At 37.2% G+C, this 20,771-nt stretch overlaps 2 protein-coding genes and 1 long non-coding RNA gene across 6 annotated transcripts in view; 2 read left to right on the top strand and 1 right to left on the bottom strand.

The window, feature by feature from the left end:
* Positions 1-9,737, bottom strand: part of bora (bora aurora kinase A activator) — a 119,013-nt gene extending 109,276 nt beyond the window's left edge. For all 4 annotated transcript variants that reach the window (XM_073863567.1, XM_073863564.1, XM_073863565.1 and 1 more), the window contains exons 1-3: positions 9,583-9,737; positions 9,212-9,387; positions 9,004-9,110 (exon numbers count right to left, since the gene is read on the bottom strand). In XM_073863567.1, the coding sequence (XP_073719668.1) occupies positions 9,004-9,110; positions 9,212-9,364 (260 nt within the window). In that variant the 5' untranslated portion in view covers positions 9,365-9,387; positions 9,583-9,737. The remainder of the gene's footprint in view (positions 1-9,003; positions 9,111-9,211; positions 9,388-9,582) is intronic.
* Positions 1-20,771, top strand: part of LOC141361906 (uncharacterized) — a 593,959-nt gene that overhangs the window by 476,813 nt on the left and 96,375 nt on the right. The window lies entirely within an intron of this gene.
* mzt1 (mitotic spindle organizing protein 1) lies at positions 10,740-19,272 on the top strand. Its single transcript, XM_055205234.2, has 3 exons — positions 10,740-10,940; positions 11,172-11,317; positions 18,367-19,272. Exons 1-3 carry the CDS (start codon positions 10,895-10,897, stop codon positions 18,394-18,396), a joined length of 222 nt encoding a protein of 73 aa, XP_055061209.1. The 5' UTR covers positions 10,740-10,894; the 3' UTR covers positions 18,397-19,272.

Genomic DNA, 20,771 nt, shown 5'->3' with positions numbered 1-20,771 from the left:
CTAAACATATTAGCCACTGGTCATTTGTGATCAACTCCCCCTACTGGTGAAAAATCGGATTTTCGAAAGGTTTCGAAACAGTTGTGACGTAAAGAAGCCTTGTTTGCTAAAATCACGTGACTTGGGCCAGTTTGAAACAAGCTCCGAACCACTAATTCGAAACAAAAGATTCGTAAATGTTTCGAAGCCTCATGAAGCTGTGCTTCGAAAACGACCATCACTAGTAGAGAGCAGATCAGCAGAGTGAAAAGGGAGTAACACTGTTAAATGACTTTGAAGCAGTGAGGTAAAAAAGCCTCCTAAATGTATAACACTGTTGACGCGCTGTTGGTGCCTTGGCACTCGACAGGCAGACTGTTTAAGTTGATTTTCAATAAAGCAGTGTTGATTTTGTTCGCTTCTGGGTTCTGTTATGTTTCAGAACCTGGTAATGCTTAGGTAAGCCACGGGCTTGTTTCTCACCAAACTCACTGTATACAGATCACAACACCTGAAATATAGTCTTTGGCAGGATTTGCGTGCACTATTATGTGCATCCTCTTAAAAAAAATGATGATTAAAAATGGATTGAAGTGCGATCAGAGCTTTTCGTTTTGTGTTTCTGTGGACAGCGCATCTCGGGAACGGAGGTATGACTTTTAAGACTTCGCGGGGTCTTAAAAAAAATGACATTCATAAAGTTAAATTTAAGTCCTAGGATGAAGATCTGGGCGTTTTAAGGCCATAGATATAACTTTCTGAAGGTTAGTTTTTTGTAACACCCCCAGGGGAACCTGATAAGTGCAAAAATAGAATTTAAAATATGTAACGCCGGTATCAACGGTTTTGCAAAATCCATATCATGGCGTGACACAATACCGGTAATTACTATCATACCAGTTTATCGCCCACCCCTAATGTGTGTGTGTGTGTGTGTATTTATATTTCTCTGTTTATTAAACCAGAGCGGAGATGATGTGGAGAGGCAGACCAGAGGGATACATGGGAGACTGTCTCCTCTTGTACGGGCTGAAGTTCTCCTAAATGACCCTGCAGATGTTCTGACTGACTTTGGAGAGCTTTTTGGACTGTTTTATGCCCTCTATTTAGAGAAGACTTAATTCTGTTTGTTCTGTCTTGTAGCAAATGGCTCGGAGTCAGATTGAGGCCATTTGGCGGCTGGATCGTAAACAGCCCTAAAATTGTGACTTTAGATAACTCTGTGTGCTGATAACACAATCACCCAGATATACAAAACAAATGCAGTCTTCAAAGGAGGTTCAAAGGAATTCCACCAGAGAAAGCTTCGCTGTTCGAACAACGATCGCCAGAGACACAGCAGGGGGCACAGACGATATGTCTCTGATGAAACCACGTTTAAAAATCACAATGAGCTGTTTAAATGTATATATATGTTATATCCCTTTACTGCATGATCATGCATGTGTGATGTAACTGTGTGTTAACACTTTAGTTAGATTTTATTCACTGTAGCATGGTTCATATCTAAGGTATAAAATTATTATTCAACGTGATCTTAAACCCATGTCTTGTCTAGTATCAAATTAATCTACTCTTTATTTCCCAATAATTTCTATGTATCATATTACCATAAGCCTAAAATGGGCTGGGCGCGTGAAAGGTCAAAACGGCCTATCGCCCAAGCCATCATAGCTCAGTTCGCTCAATAGCTCAATTCGCTCAGTATCTTAGTCAGTGGCTTAGTTCACTCATGAGCGCTCAATCGCCCGGTTACTCAGGTAACCTGCCAGCGCAGTTTGGAAACTCGCTGAGACTCACCCAGAGTCCCTCGGATTCATCATCTTTTCTCTGAGCCCTGTCCTGTCTCTTCGGGACAGTCTTTCCTGGCTTTGCGCTAGAGTTCGGAAAACCCCGCGGACCAATCCGCCCTACGAAACAACTTAACGGATTTCCATCTTAAACGAACACACCTGGATTCTCTCTTTCTCTCCTTGCTTGCACCGCGAGCATAAGAAACTTCGCACCGCATAACAAAGAGCCAAACGCAAGTATAAACTCGTTTTACTCGCTGATGTTCAAGCTTTACCCCTTATGAAAATTAAGGCGATCCTTAGAGATTTTCCGATGGTTTGTGCAGATGTTAAGCAATAGTGCTATTGCCAATCTTTTACTCTCTCTAGTTTTTTCAATCTTTTCTTTCTCATCTATGTTGTATGTTATTGTATGTGTGTATGTTTAGTTAGTCGTTATGTGTACTTCGTTTTATAGTTAATAAACCGGTTTTGCATTTTCACAATTGAATTGTTTCTGTGTTCAATGCTCATGAAATTAAAGTCACTATTTCTGCCTTTTGATCCAGCTACACGCTGCGAGTAGCACTGTATATCAGTGAGAAGGTTAATTTTAAAGGCCATGAAATTAACATTTCTTAGACGTTAATATACGATTATGGATATATATCTTCGGTGGACGAACATATTAATTAATTGTTATTATTAATTCTGCTACGCCAGGTAAAACCTGATAAACTTGTATAGTTAATTACAGTTAATTATACATAATATTCCCTTTTGAGCTAAAATCTAAGATTCCCTTGGGAATCCCCGTAGTGTTTCGGTCGGAGGTTCATAGTGTTTCAAATAACGTTATTCCCCTCCTCCCGCTGAAATTCGCTACAGTCTGTATGATAAGTGAATAAGTGAATTAAAAGCTTTTGTTTTTATGTGACTGAAGTTAATTATTTTGTTAACCACACCAGCATAAATTATTTGATAAATAATTAAAAAATGTTATTAAAAAAATCCCAAATATGAAATATTAATTGAAGTAACACATAAAACATTGAGTGAATACTTACATTTTAATTGACAGAGTCTTTGCTGTAAGTTTTTAAAGATTCAACTGATTAAAACATTTTAGTTGAATGAACTATAAAGCTAGTTTAGCAAACATACTAGGGTTGTGCCGATAGACGATATCATCGTCCATCGTGATGGTTGACTGACATAACGATGGAGAGACACCATCGTGATGCCACGCCCCCTCCCCACTCCGCTGCGAGTCGACATACACTTACTCTCTTTTATATAGACTATAGTTAACCTAATATCTTTGCGTGAATTGCTCTATAAATTAAATAGAAAATATAACTAATGCATATATGCTATTTTAAATTCTGTAGTCTATGCCTGAGACGTGACGTGTGTTAGTCTGTGAAAATATCCTGTCAGGCATTTGATCTTGACTAGGGATGGGCACGGATATTCGAATGGCAATAATAATTCGAATTTAAAAAATGTTTTTCGAATGTTTGTTTGTTTTTAATGTGCCACCAAAGGGTAACAACTTATTTGATGCTTTTTCACTTCATCTATACTGTCTTTTACACACTTAAATGTAAAATATACATGAACATTAATTTGTATGTATTTCTGATTGTTTGGCAATGCAGACGAATTTAAGTTTTTCCTTTTATCTCCGGGTTTGTCCGCGCCGCGCCGTATTTGGCCACTGGCTCAGTGAGGGCTCACGTGTTATTAAACGTGCTTCTCCGCCGCCCGAATCAACACATCATGAGAGATTTGTAAGCTTTCTGTTATAAAGTCTACTTTATTTTGTTAATAAGGAGACAGACACGGAGAACGAAATGAAACGGAGAACATTTATTATATGCGGTGCTCTTTTGAAAATGAACCGGATAACTGCACATGGCAGTTTAAAGCAAAGCATTATTGTATCTAGTCAGAAGAACGGGCTTTCACCGAAGCAGGTAGGATAAATACGGTTTTCTTTATTCACAAATACATGTCAAACTAAACTGAGAAGATATTTAAATGGCGACTGAGCAGTCGGTTATGTAGATGTGTTTTTTTTTTTTATTTGCTCCGGGCTCTTGGTGTTTTGAGTCTGTTTAAATGATGATAGCCTACTTTGTCAAGTCCTCAAACTTTAAACTTCGCAAGTCCTCAAACTTCGCTTAGATTTGGGGTTAGTGTATAATATTTGGTATAATATAATGTATGTAAGATCAAACAGTAATGAATTAATACTAACGACCGACTTGAAACTAAGGATTTGACTAGACTTCGCTCCGCATTAAGTTTTAACGCATTTTTTTCTGTAGGATATTTTTTAAGAAGAATTTAAAATATATATAAATAAAATATATTTTTTACAATGTTTTCAACTTAAAAATACATACATATATATATATATATATACATACAGAATATAAGTTTAGCTTGTTGTGGATATTTCCTAATTAAGCCTTCTGTGAAATTATGACAAAATGAAAAATACAAAACACGCATGTCTTAATTAACATAATTTAAATAAACGAATATTCGTTCTTTAAGAGCTTAAATATTCGAAAAATTAAATATTAAAAGTAATAGTAAATTACTGGTAATAGTAAGTTACTGGAAAATGCCCATCCCTAATCTTGACATTGCTAGAATCTTGTCTTTTTACATGTTGTACATTTATCTTAAAATAATTAATTTTGTACAAGAAAACAGCCCATATTAATCATTTATTAGTAGCCTATTGTAGTGTCTCGGGAGATCGTGCTCATTGTTACATTGAGGCTATACTGCACTGAAGCGGCAGATTAAACCCAGAATTCAGCGAACGTCAAGAACAAGAAAACGGGAACAACACTCCGACCGAAACGCGGGATTTACATACACAGACCATGTTTAAATTTCGATGTGTCTGGCCCTGTTCACTTTGTCTAGTTTTAATAAGCTGCGGATTGAAGTGCTGGCTGCTCCCCGTGGTGCTGAAGACCCGCTCTCTGACGGAGTACTGGTGGCACATATGCACAGATATTTACGTGCAAAATTTGGAAAGCGCGGAGGAGTCGTTGGGTTAGTAAAATAATGAAATTATAGCTTTTAAATAGAAAAAAATATTTATGTAAAGAGATTAAAAAGTGCTTAAAAGTGCACAACTCTTCTTCAGTGGATTAAAGCTACTTTTTCCCCTTATGTGCAACCTATAGTAGTTGGGATAGTAAAATAACAAAATTATAGATTTTAAGTACAGAATAGTATTTATGTAAAATATATATTAAAATAAAAAGTGCACAACTTTTCTTAAGTGGAAGTAATAAAGTAAAATAACGAATAATAATTATACAATAACGAATAATAACGAAAAATTAAAATTACCCCCCCCACACCTAACGATATCATCGTCCATCGCGATGGTTTACGTAACCATCGTCAACTGCCAATTTATGGGGACATCGCCCAACCCTAAAACATACTTTTTTATATTTGAGTCAAGTTTGGGCTAGGGTTGCCGCGGTGACGTAATTTTCCCACCGGTTAATCAGCGCGTCACAAACTCGGTGATCCCGGTATCACCGAGTGGGAGGGGCTTATAAATGCGCATGCAGACGTGCACATTTTACTTTCACTTTTGAATTACGCAACTGTTTAAATGCATCGCTTGCGTAAGCTGCGTTAAATCGGCTATGAATTTGCGTGCAATGTGAGTGCAACCATAGATATGTGTGCAACAGCTAGTTTACTTAAGTGCTTGAGTCAATGTGGGCAGGTAATTCTCACAGAACCCGCCAGTCCCAAGCAGAGCAACCTGCTACTTCTCCATAAAAGCGCTGCTTGAATGATGGGTTCAATGTTTTTCTTGATGAAAAACACAACAACAAAACGATCTCGCTTATATTAAACATCATATATGTATATTATAACAAAAACGAGCAAAGCACGCGGCTTCTGTCATCATCTGGTCAGTCAGCTCGCCTTGCAAACTCTGACAGGAACAAATGAAATCTGACACCTGCGGCTGCTCTGTGACGTGACGCGCGTTCAGCCCCGCTGAATTCAGACAACAGACACTTCCAGTTGTAAGTGTTTGCTCTCTCTAACGAAACTAAATGATTTAATTACATGAAAATATCAAAACGACGGTGAAAGACGGTGTCGCGGTGGGCAAGTGATATAACCGGTGAGAGGCTGAAGCACCGGTTATCACCGTTTCACCGACTATCGCGGCAAGCCTAGTTTGGGCCAACTAAAAAACATCAATCCAGGTAACACTTTGGAGACAGAAATTGAGTGAACGTAAAATTTCTGTGGAAGTAGTTACTAAAAAATTATTCATTGAGCCAACAATTTCTTTTTTACAGTGTAGTTCTTTTGGCAAAACATCTAACAGTCAAGAGCTCTGCATTTCACACACATTTACAAACAAAATTATATTATTCTGTAATCGCAAGTATTACTGCCAGATTCACAAACCATTAAGAGGAGCAAATGTATGCGTGCGTTCGTCAGGATTATGATAATAATAATAATACCACCTTTATTTTATAGAGCGCCTTTAAAAGTGGCTTTCTCAAAGCGCTTTACAGAGAATACAACACATTAAAAATACAAAAAATATAGATAACAAAAATAATAAGGAAAATAAAATAATCAAGTAAAAGCAATACTAAAATAAAACGTTTTAAGACGAGATTTAAAAGTCTCTAAAGTATTTGCTTCCCTTATGTCAGCTGGAAGAGAGTTCCAAAGCTTAGGAGCATAGGATGAAAATGCTCTATTTTGTAATTACAAAATAATTTAATGCAAGCAAATGTTTTTGACACAAACGCAACTTTATATTGATATCGCGAGATATCAGATTTCTCGTCGAGGTGAAATGCTATTAACAGTACTGGCATAGCCTGACAGTTGTGTCAAAGCAGCAAACACCTGGTTCTCTTAATTTCTTATACCAGCTACTAAAATGCTGTCCATCTCTGCCTATTCCTTCTATCCATCCCTAGCGCCACTGATTTAAGTCCTTTATCAATTAGGTCATCTTCCCTAGGCTTCATATACTTACTCTTCATCCTGCTGACAACGTTTACTTCACCTCAAATACTCCCCCATTCTACATTCTACTTTTCATACATGATGTTTGTTGTGCTCCCTCAGTGAAGTCCTTTCAGAAACGAGTCAGAAAATGCTCTGTCTGTAACTTAATGAATACTTGCCATACCAACTAAAGATAAATGTCATGTATACATAATGCTAGGAATGTCTTTTAAATTATGTAAGTAAAGTCGTACATTGCTAATACATCATGTTTTCAGAATTGTCTTGTGGACTGAATAAAGTCTAAGATTGGCATTTCTTTTACAACAAAACCCAGCACCATGTTTTTATTCTTGAAGTGATCTTTATAAGCTAATGTATGATTGTTAATTGGACTGGATTGCCACATTGAACTTGAAAGCGCGACATGCATTAAACCAACCTTTTTGGCTTAAAAGGACAAATGCTCATATGTCAAAATAGCCGTCTTGGTGATTTTCAAAGTAAACATTTGGTAACTGTATGTCTTGAATAAAAATTGTATTGCATTCGGTCTTATAATAAGCCTAACCTGTTAATGTCTCTTTAAATCAAAGTTAATTAAATACTAAAAGAAAAGAAAACTTTTATATCTTTTGCATCTTCGTAAAAAAAGATTAATCCATATTCACTTTTTAATTAAAATTTTTAATTACTTCTGTACTGATCGGTGAAAGCAAGTGAAATATCTTGAAATAAAGGAAATATGATTTTATCCTTACAAAATCACCTTTTACAAGGCATTCAGCTGAAGAATAAAGAAAGAAATAAGGAGCTTGGACCAGATTGAGCAGCAGAAAATGATCATGATCGAATTTACACTGTGCTTTTCCAGGACTTTTGGCAAACCATAGATATGTATAAAGGCTAGATGTCTTGCCCGCGCTGCTGGCAAATGGGCGGCCATCTTACCACAGGGCGCTCGCTCACTCTTAGCATTGAGTTTTAATGGTGTACGTACTTTTAAATGACCATAACTTGCCTAATTTTTTTACTGATTTTCAAACGGTTTGGTTTGTTATAAACGTCAAAGATGTACCTATTACACTGCATACTTATACTAAAAATAAAATAAAAAAATTGATGAAACATGTTAAATTATCCAGAATTATGGCCACGTTAATAACGTTTGTAAGAAACCAAACCGTACCTACACCATTAAACTCAATGCTACGAGTGAGCGAGCTGTCTGAGGTAAGATGGCTGCCAGGTGATGACGTTAGAGACTCCGCCATAAGACATCTAGCCTTTATACATATCTATGTGGCAAACAGAGTTGGCTAACATTAGCAGAATGCTACAGTATGCAAGTCATCATGATATTTAATGTTTTGCCTGTTTGCTGTTTTAAAGTCTGCGTGATGGAGCGCAGATTTGAGCTGCCTTTGCGTGGACATAATGCTCAGATAATCTGGTATTTTTCGTGGTTTGGTCAACTTCGTTGCAAAGTACTGGTCTGTGATTCGGCAACTTTACTGTGTGCGTGCGTGTCACATCGGGTTAACCAAAGTGTAATGGAAGAGCGCGAGAGTCTGCATTATTCTGCCTGCGTTTATTACACAAGATGGTTTCAGATACAGTTTCATGAGTAATTAAATTCAGATTTTACACGTTTGTTGCTATTTTAATTTAATTATTTTGTGATTTGATTATATTTGCCTGTTCAGCACAATGTTTGCGTGTTTTATCGCCTCAGCTGTCTGTCCCTGCGAGATATTCATTCATCTGCTTCATGTGATTTTAAACATGTAAAATGATGCACGGTCTCTGTTCATCTGTTCTCTTTACAAATAAATAAACACACCTTGTACTCTCTTTTTGTAAGTTCATGATTAAAATGGTTTTTGCGTGTTAATGATTACCTTGATTAGTTCATTACTGATAATAAACCCACATTATACTTTATACCCACATTCACAGATTCATAGTACATTTATTTCATGCTTTAACAGTTGACTTCAACTGTAACATTTTCCGCATTTTAGCGAAGCAGTATGATATTTATCACCTGATAAATGGCTATTTACAGTACTGCATTACTACAGTAAAAGTTTGATTGTAAATTTGGATACATGAAGAATGTAATACTACTATATAGGTACTTAAGATTAACATGAGATATTAAAGCAGAAACAGCATGTGTTATGTGAGCTTTAATATTAAAAGCAACATATACCTGGCTTGGCTTAGAAAAACAGTCTGGCGGTGAATATCCTCTGGGTCTATTTCCACTGGAAGTAAATTTGCCATTTCATCAATGGACCACTTAAACTTTGCTGGTGTCTGGGACGAACATCAAAGATAAAATAAATAAAAATAAAAACAGAAATTAATCTAACGTTATTTCATTTCTATGTTCACAGAATACTAAGTGAGATACTCACTGCTAATGAGCTCCTGGATCTCTTGAACACAGACGGGCTGGGCACAAGAGCTTCATGCAGGCGGTGATAGTCGTTTGGGCTCTCAAACGGATTTAAAATAGCTGGTCTTCCCGGAGTCTCGGGTGTTATGTGGATTTCTGCTACATCTCCCATCTTTGAAAGCCAGCCACACTGGACTTTAATAGTAAAGTAACACAAGTGAAACGATGTAGCTTCTTAAATATACTACACAAATAACTTTGTTTGATCATATATCACCCCATATATCACATTATACGATTACTAATCGTATTCTCTATCTTAGACTAAGCGTGTAACCTTAACATACGTAACATTTAATTAAATTAATGTCCCTAATCAAACATACTTACACGGCACCAGAACTACACAAACAGTGTAGCTTACAGTTTTAACGTCTGATTTAATTTCGCCTCAGTCGTGCTGGCCAATCGCAATTTAGCAGACAGTGCTAACCAACCAATGAGATTTTTTTTAACAAAACAACGCGACAAGTCAACCTACCATCACGTCATTTCCTTTCAAATGTTTAAAAACTTTATTGAAACCACAACAAATAGAGGGTATGCATTGACGTCACTTTTCCACGTGACCACGCGAGAGCTCGCCGGTTGAGTGGCAAAACGTTTAACAAAATGGCTGGTTTTAATAGCGGCTGCTGCGAAAATACCAGTAAAACTGACTATCATCAGCTTAAATTGAATTTAGTTGGACTTGATAGCAGAGGTGGACAACACTTCGTTACATTAGTTAAATTTTCCAAGCATCTGTGCTTTATTAGGGTGTTTGTCTTGGGAAAAAGTTTACTTCACTACATTCTATAATCATACTGTGTACTCCTTTATATTGCATATTAACATTTATTTAATACCAAATAAAATAAAGATTGTGTACTTTTACTTGAGTAAAAGTACCTTAATGTACTTAAATATTAAATGTAAAACATAAACTTGTATTTATGAAATGTAATGAGTAAAAATTATGATAATTATATGCTTTGGAATGTATGTTTCTAAAAAAACACTGATAAAATGCAAATACTTGAAAAAATACTTTTAAGTAGAAAGTAAAACCTCTGCTTGATGGTGACCCTAGCAACGTGTCAAGCCACCTGTGGTCTTTGGACATTGGCGTGAAAGTATCAATTTACTTCTCCTTTCCGTGTTTTTGGCAATCTGTAAAACGATAGCTCCGAATTCTTGTTGAATCTGTTAGCACAGTCTATCGCACAACAGCTTGCCATTTTCCCCAATTAGACATGTTTTCCCCGTCTTTTCGCTGATTTCACAGTGTACACAAATGTTTCCGCTCTGTCTTTTGCCACTCAGTGGGCGTAACTGCAGTAACTTTCGCCGAAGGTGACGTCACGTGCATACCCTCTAGTCTTCGATTGCTATCAGATAGTGTGTATCGTTTGTTGGAACTAAGTGTAGGAACAATAGTATTCAGACCCACACTCCATTTCAGAAGGTGGCAGTAATGCAACCAGACGTTGTTTGCCAACTGCCATAAAATAAGAAGAAGAAGAAGAAGAAGTTTGTTGGAACTCATACGGTTTTACGTGCACAGATGATGATAATAGCAGGAAGGAATTAAGGGAATAGATGTGTCCACGTCTTGTGGTTGGAACACCGAGTTTTGTATTATCTTTAGCACATTCGCATTATGGCCAGTATCACAAGCATGAATGCTGTCCGTGAGACTATGGATGGTAAGATGCATGTGGTTTGATATGTCAGCACGCTAATAGATATCCACAATTTAATAAACCGTTAAGACGTTAAACGTTATAGCATTAATTAAATTACTTTGGCTTACTTAAGGTGTAGATTGTTGAGACGTTCAGACTCGCTTTATTGTATGATTATATTAAAAATTATGTTTTAATTATACAGTAATAAGACATTATCGGTGTCCTTTGGGCTTTTTCTTACATTTCCAGTACTCCTGGAGATATCAAGGCTTCTGAATACAGGATTGGACATGGAGTCTTTGTCCATATGTGTGCGTCTTTGTGAACAGGGGATCAATCCTGAGGCCCTGTCATCAGTTATTAAAGAGCTTAGAAGAGCTTCTGAGTCATTAAAGGTAACGTTTAACCGTACTCACGATGTTTGTGTTTCTATGGGCCCGAGCACCGAGGAGCAGGCCATAAAGGTGCTACGCCCTATTGTTCTTGCTCGGATTTATTATTTTTATTATTTATTTATTTATTTATTACATTTTTGGGCAATAGGCTTTATTCCCAGCTGCACTGCTTCCTGAACTTCAGCCAGCTCATTGTTTCCTGTCTGCCATTGTTGGACAAGCTGATTAATCCAGGTGTGTCTGATTATTGTTGTTGTGACTACTGAGGTCAGGCACACCTGGATTAATCAGTTTGTTTTTGACTACTGAGGTCAGGCACACCTGGATTGATCGGTTTGTCCAGTGATGGCAGACAGGAAACGAGGGCTGTTTCTCAATTCCAAGAACGCAAAGAACGGACTTGCGTTCTCATGAAGATTGGTCTTGCCAGGCGACCTTGGAAGAACGAACTCAGAAGGTCGCGAGAACACAGAACGCACCTGTGAGAATTGATATGTGTGCGATCTTCCTGCTGGTCACGTGACCTCCCCAGATTTCAGCGTGCAAGTCTGCACTCGATGCATCCTCGATATCAAGGAAACATCCGGGTATTTTCATGCGTCCTCTGTACTTGCGTTCTTGAGAATTGGAATTGAACTTCGACTGTTGATGATGACGTAGAGCGAGGACACAAGGACGCAAGATCGCTGAAGAACGCATATTGAGAAACAGCCAAGGAGCTGGCTGAAGTTCAGGAAGTAGTGCAGCTGGGCATAAAGCCTATTTGGGTGCCTTAACATACTCGAAAACTCTTGAAATTTGACACAGATGTCGTCGGCCATTAGGACCGGGCAAAGGCTGAAACACGGCAGAGGTGTAAAGAGTAGCTGAAAGCCATACTTGAGTAAAAGTACAGATACATTACTGTAAAAATTACTCCACTACAAGTAACAAGTCACCAATTTAAATACGACTTGAGTAAAAGTATTAAAGTAACCCAATTTAAAGGTACTAAAGTTTACTCGTACTGAATGTTGGCTCAAAGATGCGCTAGTCCTCAACACAAAGAGACACTAGCTGCGTTTACATGGACATTTGTAATCCGTTTAAATTATCAATCTGAATAAAAATGCTCCATGTAAACACCTCAATCGGACTAAAAAGTGCCAATCTGATTAAAAATCTAATCCGCTTGTTAGGGGTGGTTTATACCTTTTGTAATCTGCTCAAAATGACATGTATACACTTGATCGGATGGATAACTGAAACTGGGAGGCTCTGCGCATGTGCGATCTTTTCTTTTTTTAATGGCGGTTGGCAAACGCACTGAAAGGTGCATTTCCGCCACCTACAGGACGGGAGTGTGGAGCATATTCACACGTGCAATGACGTAGAATTGCCGTAATGACATGTGACGCAAATAACTCGAGTTTGTTTTGCTGAAGGAAGTCACAAGAAGTGATTGTCTTGTTAATCTTGTTCCTATTATCCGTCCAATTCCCCATAAAGTGATACAAGACAGCGTTGTCCGGTCAGTCCATGATTTATTCTCTGATCCACAAACGCGTGTGTTTGGACTCGCTCTCGCGAACAGTCCCTGCAGCACCGCGTGAAGTAAAATATGCTTTTTGGGTACACGTGAATGGGTGTTTTTGCTGCTGCTTTATAATCAGTAAGGCACAAAGCAAATCTTGAAACAGTGTGAAACTATATTTGTGCAATGTGCGCATGTCAAATGATCAAATCTGATGTAAATCTTGTGTCATATAAACACGCACATCAATCCAATCACATTATTAAGTGTTCATGTAAACGCTATGATAGGATTTATTAATCGGAAGGATTTTAATCCGATGAAGGCAAAATGTGTCCATGTAAACGTAGCTACTGTAGGTCAGTGAAAACCAAGAAAGTTTATTTATGAGGTTTTATTTCCTTATATAGAAAAAGAAATCAAACACCTCAAAAATTTGACCTGGCAGAACAAACACAGATTAAACATTGTAGTCTTTTGACAAAAAAATTATTTAGTTTTAGTCATATTTTTGTCATCTGAATTGATTTAGTTTTAGTCTAATTTTATTCAATTAAATGCCATGAGATATGAGTCTAGAAATCTACATTAAATTTAATTTAAACCCATTTAATTTTAGTCTAGTGTCATTGTGTTGAATGTGCCATGCTGACAAATATATAGATTAACTTTGTGATATAAATATGTGGTAACGCTTTACGGTGGGGTTCATTGGTTAACATTAGTTAGCTACATTGGTTAACATGAACTAATAGTGAACTGCACTTGTACAGCGTTTATGAATCTTTGTTAATGTTAATTTCAACTATTACTAATACTTTATTAAAAATCTTGTTAACATTAGTTAATGCACTCTGAACTAACATGAACAAACAATTAAAGCTTACATTTTTATTAACTAACATTAACAAAGATAAATAAATACTGTAACAAATGTATTGCTCATGGTTTGTTCAAGTTAGTTAATACAGTAACTAATGTTAACTAATGAACCTTATTGTAAAGTATTACCAAATATTCTTATATAGGCCTATCCTAAAAAGTTATAATCTTAATATTAAAAAATTCCAGTATTAGAGTCCAGTAGGTTGTTACAGTTAATATACAGTAACAGAAATATGATAATGCATATTAAAAACATGAAGTTGTTTATTTGAAAGATTAATTGAAAACACATTTAGTAGACGTAACACCACTATCTCACATTAAGTGCACTACATTTATTCAGTCTTTACAGACTGAATTTATTTACTCTTTACAGTAAATACATTACAGCATACTTGATTAAATGTGAGGACAGTGAAATTGTACACGTATTATCAATCTTATAATGTACTTAAAGGAATAGTAAATTTTCTTAAAAAAAATCCAGATAATTTACTCACCACCATGTCATCCAAAATGTTGATGTCTTTCTTTGTTCAGTCGAGAAGAAATTATGTTTTTTGAGGAAAACATTGCAGGATTTTTCTCATTTTAATGGACTTTTAACTCTTTCGCCGCCATTGACGAGATATCTCTTCAATCAAGAGAAAACGCTTCCCCGCCAATGACGAGTATTTCTGTCTTTCCGCAATACCGCTATTATCCACTAGGTGCCGCCCTTCCGCAACTTTTTAAACCCGGAAGTATTGCCCTATGGTAAGCTGCTACATGTCCGTATCTGTTTTAAAGATCGCTCTGAATGGGATCTCTATGAAAAGTCCGTCACAAAAATGGAATTATCTCTGCTTTTTGCTCAAAATGTGGAGTTTTTGCAGAAACCTACCCATATTCAAAAGCTGATTACAAAAGAACTACTGAAGGTAGGATGAAACTTTTTTTTTTTTTAAAGCAGAGGGTCTGTTCTTTCATTTGGTATATTGTATGTTTATATATTTGAAGAAGAACATTTTCAGGAAGGCATTAAACTTTTGTGAAAATCTTAAAAAACGTTGGTGGCGAAAGAGTTAAAATATATAGACCCGAAACCGTACCTCTAGTATTTATTATTTGTTCTCCTAAACACTGCCATGATTAATAAATACTAATGTTTCCTTTAACTTGTAAATCTTTTTAAACTATTGATTTTTACAATTAAAGGTGACATAGAATGATTGAACGAAGTATTTATCCTTGTTCTGTGATGTGACATGTAGACAAAAAAACATTGTTTGGGTCTGTAATGCCTTAGAAGCTTCCTAAAAACCTCTCTCAGATAGCTCTATTAGGGTGGGGGATTTTAAACAAGTGGTTTTGCACCTATTTGGCTCCCCCTACTGGCTTAACTTGCAATCTCATTACTGATTGGCTGACTTTGCTGCCACTCAAAAAATGTAGCCAATTATTTTAAAGTGGAAGGGCAGTTAGATGTCTGTGATGTCATAAGCATCAGTTTTTCAGATTGGGCTGTTTTCTGTCTGACATTTTTAAAACAAGAATTTCTATGAGAGTGAGATGTTTAGCATGTTTAGCACTTTTTGTATGTTTGTGAATGTGGGTAGACTACCATTATTCAACAAAGACAAGGTAAAAATGTTTTTTCATTCTCTGTCCCCTTTAAATTTATACTAGATGTAGCAGAAAGCACTACACACATGTAATTACAGTAGTATCGGGCAGGGCAGGTATCTGTATGGGCTGATATTCGGAATTCTGGTATCGGAATCAGATCGGAAATGAAAAGGTGGTAATCGGAACATCACTAGTTAAAGCAACACTATGTAGGTTTTTTTAACTTTAAATAATGTCTCTAAAATTATTTCAGTGATAGAACAACTTTTAACTGGACAAATTGTACTGTTACTGCAACCTGAGCAGCCTCCTAGCTGCTACAAGCACACTCTGAAAGTGGCGGTGGGAGTAGAGCACACAGCCCCCCCCCTGCCTGCAGAAGAGTGTCTGATACCAGGCACTGTTGCGCTTTTCAACCACATGGGGGAGCTGTAAGTCATTTTTACATGGAAACTACATTGTGTTGCTTTAAAACACAAAGAGAATAGATGTGTCATGTGTTCAGCACATAGTGAATTGCATCCACGAAGTGAATCCACAGATGCTTTATAAAATCAGATCTTTAAAATAGCCTACAGCTGTCGTGTGTGTGCTTGTGTGAATGGAGAACAGAGTTTCTTTGAACTTAAATATCTTTAAATGTGTGTTTGTTCCTTCACATGAAGCTATTAAATATAGTGCATAAAAATGCTTATGGTGCTGTACCGATTCAGCGGGAGGAAAGAATAATGTTATTTAAAACACTACTGAACCCCTTACCAAAACACACTACAGGAATTTCCAGATTTAGGGCAAAGGGAATAATAAGTAGAAATATAGCTGCAAGCAGCGATGGCGGGCCCTTGCACGTTTTTTTATCGCTACAAGGTGCTTCAGAGAAAACTATGCATGGTGGGCAAGTGCATAAAGTGGGTAAATATCAGTGGATTATTTTATGTTGTTACTGACCCATTTGGGGACCGTAGGTAAAAGAAACCCCACATTTTAGACAAACGGGGGTGGTAGTGAGCCAGTTAAGAGACACACCTTTGTCTGACCTTTTTGTCCACACCTAACAGCCGACGACTCTGATGTGTATGCCAAATTTTAAATTAATCAAAGCACGCCAAGAGCCTTAAATATGCCTGAAATTAAAGTAAACTTTGACGCGTTGCCATGGCAACAGCGTTTGAGATATCAAAAATCTGTTCGCAATTTAGCATGTGCAATGTCTCAACATCATGTTGGCCAAGTCTGGTCTCAATCGCATGAATCCTCTAGGAGGAGTCTTTCAAAGTTTATCGCATACGACAGTCAAAATATCCACTTTTGACGACACACTTCATAGTGCCTGCTGGTGGTGCTTTGCGCAAGACACACAATAGGCACATCGATGCGATTGGAATCCTTGACCGAACATACACACAGCATGTCATCACAATTAGTTTTTGCCTTAGATATAAGATTTTTCCTGTTTCTCTGATTTCGGCATAATTTGTTGTGTCGTCATGGCAAAAGCGTTCGAGATATCAAAAATCCATTCACAATTAAGCAAGTCCACGTCTCTCCTTTTGAAACTCGCTCTGGCGCGAATATGCTCACACTGCGCGTAAGGTAAGCTTTGTTTATACTCGCGCTTTGGTCTGGTCCGCAATGCAAGCCTCCGCGGATCGCGCGCGCGTGTCTCACCAAACGGACAAGGCGTTTATAGTTGACGCGCTAAGCTCTCACTCATTTTCCCCCGGCCTTAATTTGAATTTGAGACCGGCCTTTATTTATCCACGATGACCACTTTCCACTATCAGTGGCCCGGCGTTTATTTGAATAACGGCTTTTATTTGAGGAATTACGGTATTTAAAAGTTCAGGGAAAAAAGCCACAAACAACTAATTAGGGAGAAAAAAATAAAAACTGATGCTGCACAAAAACTAAAAATGCATCAAAGCCAATGTTTTTACCAATCATTGACAAGCCAAAGACTGTGAAAAAGGTAAAAAAATCCAGTCCACAATCACTTTTTATATTGAAAATCAGTAATTTTGTGTGTTGTTTTTTTTCCATCAAATCAGTGACACCACTTATGAACTTGGCAATTAAAGAGTTAAAATCATAGAATTTTTTTAAACATTTGGTAGTTTTGATCAGTACTGAGGGTGATTAACAGATTTATGAAAAAAATTGGAAAAAATATTCATCTGATACATTTTTACAGCCGTTTAATTTAGTGGCTTTTTTTGTACACGAACAACCCGAAAGGGCCGGAAATTTGCCCACCGTATATTTTTGAGTTTTTTTATGAGTTAAATTTCAAAGCATTTTCTTAAAATATGTGTAAATATAAAATTTGTCACCAAAAATCATTCCATTTGCTGAAACACAGAGAAAGTTGTGGCCAAATAAAGACATAAAAAAACAAAAATGGCCTCAACAACCCACAAGGGTTAATAAATGCAACAAAGAGAAAGTCCCCACAATAGCAGCGGGACAAATGTTACTTTCGTCCCGACAGAAACCTGTGACATTTGAAACCTGATTTACTTATATACTGAAAAACTCTGAGAAGGCAAAGTTCAGAATGTGTTACAGCACTAAATAACATGTATATTAAACAGTACTCTAAACACATGACATGAAAAACACATCTTGTAATAAGAAAAAATGGCGCTTTAGTAATTTATTTTTCATGCTCGCAAATATGCGGTAAATGGTGATGAAATCACAAGATATTTGACAGTCCTATCAAGTGTTTTGTGCTGAACTAGCTGTCATAGCTTGAAATCCAAATGTAGTCAGGGCTCTAAGAAAAAATGGCTTTGTTACTTCATCCTGTGTTACTTTCCATCGTGCTCTCCCCATCAATTTCCTGAATTTTTTTCTCTCAGATGTGCCATCTTTGTTAACCAACTTCTTAGTGCCTGCTGAAAACACTACAATTTGCCAAATGGGGCAAAAAATATGATTTTTGAGATAATGGTCAAAACTTATCTCAATTTACGGAATTGCACTCTTCATTCTAATAAACTCTATGAACTCTATCAAACATATTATTTGTTTTATTTTTCAGGCTTCAGAAAATGCCATTAGTCAAGGATGACCAGTCTAATTCCATGACGGAAGTTGCCTGTTTGGGAAGAACAAAATCTGAATGATAAACTATACATAAACGTAGTTAAGCAGAATGTATAAAAAAAATCTTTTCACTTGTGTTTGATTTACTTTAATATTCCTGTTTGTAAGATTGTTGCGCTTGTTTCTGCTTTGTCCTAAATTGCAGTTTGATTTCAAATTGTGCTCCTTTAAAGTTTTAAAACAGCTAATACATTTTGGAGATGATGTGCGTACTTTTTTGTCTGTATGTCTAATAACTAAAATTAATTTCACCTGAATAATAATTTCTGGCATTTTTTATTTATTTCTGCATAAACAAATGAGAAATCTGTATATTTAAATTGTTCACCCACATTAGAACATTTGGGGCCCTATCTTGCACCCAGCGCAATTGACTTTGTCAGTGACGCATGTATCATTTTGTATTTTGCACCGGCACACAGCGGGTTTTTCCCTCCATAGACGCACGTCGGCAAACTAGGGAATGAACTTGCGCTCCCTGGGCGGTTCAGCGCAAAAAAGGAGGCGTGTTCCGGCGCAAACCATCTCTTATGCTATTTTGCAGTTTCAAAAAACAATTGCGCTACTAACCAAAAAAACCTAGTCTAAAGTCAGTGGCGCTATATTGACTGGCGCAGTCAATGCTATTTTAAGGGCGCATGCTTGACCATAATGTATAGCGTGCACAACGCGCATTGCTTATGTAATCTACACAGATGCAACAGTTATTTTTGCAAATCATAAATTGTTACAATAAAAAATATTAACACATGAGATAAGGGAAATCATTGTGGTGAGCATTGTGGTGATAGTTTTTATGTATTGTGTGGCTGCATTAAAAAATTCTCATGCAAATAACGAAGTTTGTTGTGTGGCTGAATTACGTTTATTTTATGTAAATAATAATTAAAATGTTTTCATAAGAAACCTTAATGTATATGAACTTGATTTGTAAGTGTACTTTGGGGTTAGACCTTGCTTGCGTTTCCGATTTCAAAGCCCCCAAACCCTTTCAGCGGTGAGGGTGGACGCAGTGATGTCCTCTGCTGTCGTCAGGTCATGTGTAGAGGCAGATCCACCTCCCGTTACATGCCGTGGCGGATTTATGCTGGCAAGCTTGGGATTCCCCCGTCTCCTGATATCATTGTAGCGGATGCCAGCTGATGAGACAATTGTGGCTATATTTCCTCTCACGCCTGTTTAACCGACGCTGATTTGTGCGGGTTTCTCCCAAGTCCCATCCCCATACAAAACAACTTCTCTGTCTTTGACTGCTCCAAGAACGTCGGTCTCCTCAGCTGTTAACCGCTCCTGGCGTGCGCCTGGTAAATCCGTCATTATAATAGCAACCCGCCATGGAACTTGCGCCCTTGCGTTTAAAGGATGTTGGATAGCGTTCTGATTGGTTTATTTGACGTTACGCCCAAACCACACCTATGAATAATGAACCTACTTCAGACCAACCCCTTATTAATTTGCGCCTCACGCAAGAGTCATTTCTCCCGCCGGGAAAATAGCAACTGCGCCCAAGATCCGCCCACAAAGTCACTTGCGCTTTGCGCTTCGCACTTGCGTTTCAGATCGTTAAAATAGGGCCCTTGTAGTTATTTGAAAGATCTAACATGTTGCATCCACTTTGTGTAGTTCATAAAATTAGGATGTTAACCTGTTTCTGCGTTTCAACATTTGTGATAATGTCATGGCTTTAGCAACTAAAAGAGTGCCACAACTTAGGATGATGTATTTTTGTAGGCCAACCCAGAAGTTAGTAGGACACTGTTTCCCTACCCAAAAAGCCCATTTTCCCCATGACTTTACAATTATCTCAAAAAATAAGCTTTGTGTTTAACAAAAGTTTATGACACTTACAGATTTTGTCCAAGATCACTGTTAAACAACTTTTATGAATGTTGTTAACTGCAGATAGGCTGCCAAACCTCTCTTTACACAGCGGTGATCCATGGACGCCATCTTCACTCATCCTTAGGAAACTGAAACATTTTTATTTTCGCAACATTGTGCGTGACTCCTATGAAAGCGTCCATATGTTATGCAATAACTAAAACCTTTAATATGCATTCACCAGAGATGCGAATCTGTATCTAAAATAAAATAGACAGGGAGACCTGGATAAAGTGATTGATGTGATGAAGCAAAGGGTGAAAGGATTGTCATTACACGCATCTTCTGTACATGTGTAAAATAACTAAATAATATATATCAATTATAGTTTAAATACATTATAGTTATTTGATTATAAGACGTAGCAGGAACCTTGTCGCAAAAAAGTTATGGCTTTTTACATGATTTCACCCACCCACCCAACCACACACTGTCCCGAAGGGCACTCACGCCTCCCAA

Source organism: Misgurnus anguillicaudatus, chromosome 3 (genome assembly GCF_027580225.2).
Source record: "Misgurnus anguillicaudatus chromosome 3, ASM2758022v2, whole genome shotgun sequence".
Lineage (NCBI taxonomy): Eukaryota > Metazoa > Chordata > Actinopteri > Cypriniformes > Cobitidae > Misgurnus > Misgurnus anguillicaudatus.
Note: the sequence above shows the minus strand (reverse complement) of the source record. Positions and strands in the feature narration are given on the sequence as shown.

What these genes read in the sequence shown, in the direction of transcription:
- mzt1 (XM_055205234.2), top strand. Translation starts at nt 10,895, where the DNA reads ATGGCCAGTATCACAAGCATGAATGCTGTCCGTGAGACTATGGATG. An exon ending in TGTCCGTGAGACTATGGATG is followed by an intron (nt 10,941 to 11,171) that starts GTAAGATGCATG and finishes TTACATTTCCAG; the next exon opens with TACTCCTGGAGATATCAAGG. An exon ending in GAGCTTCTGAGTCATTAAAG is followed by an intron (nt 11,318 to 18,366) that starts GTAACGTTTAAC and finishes TTTATTTTTCAG; the next exon opens with GCTTCAGAAAATGCCATTAG.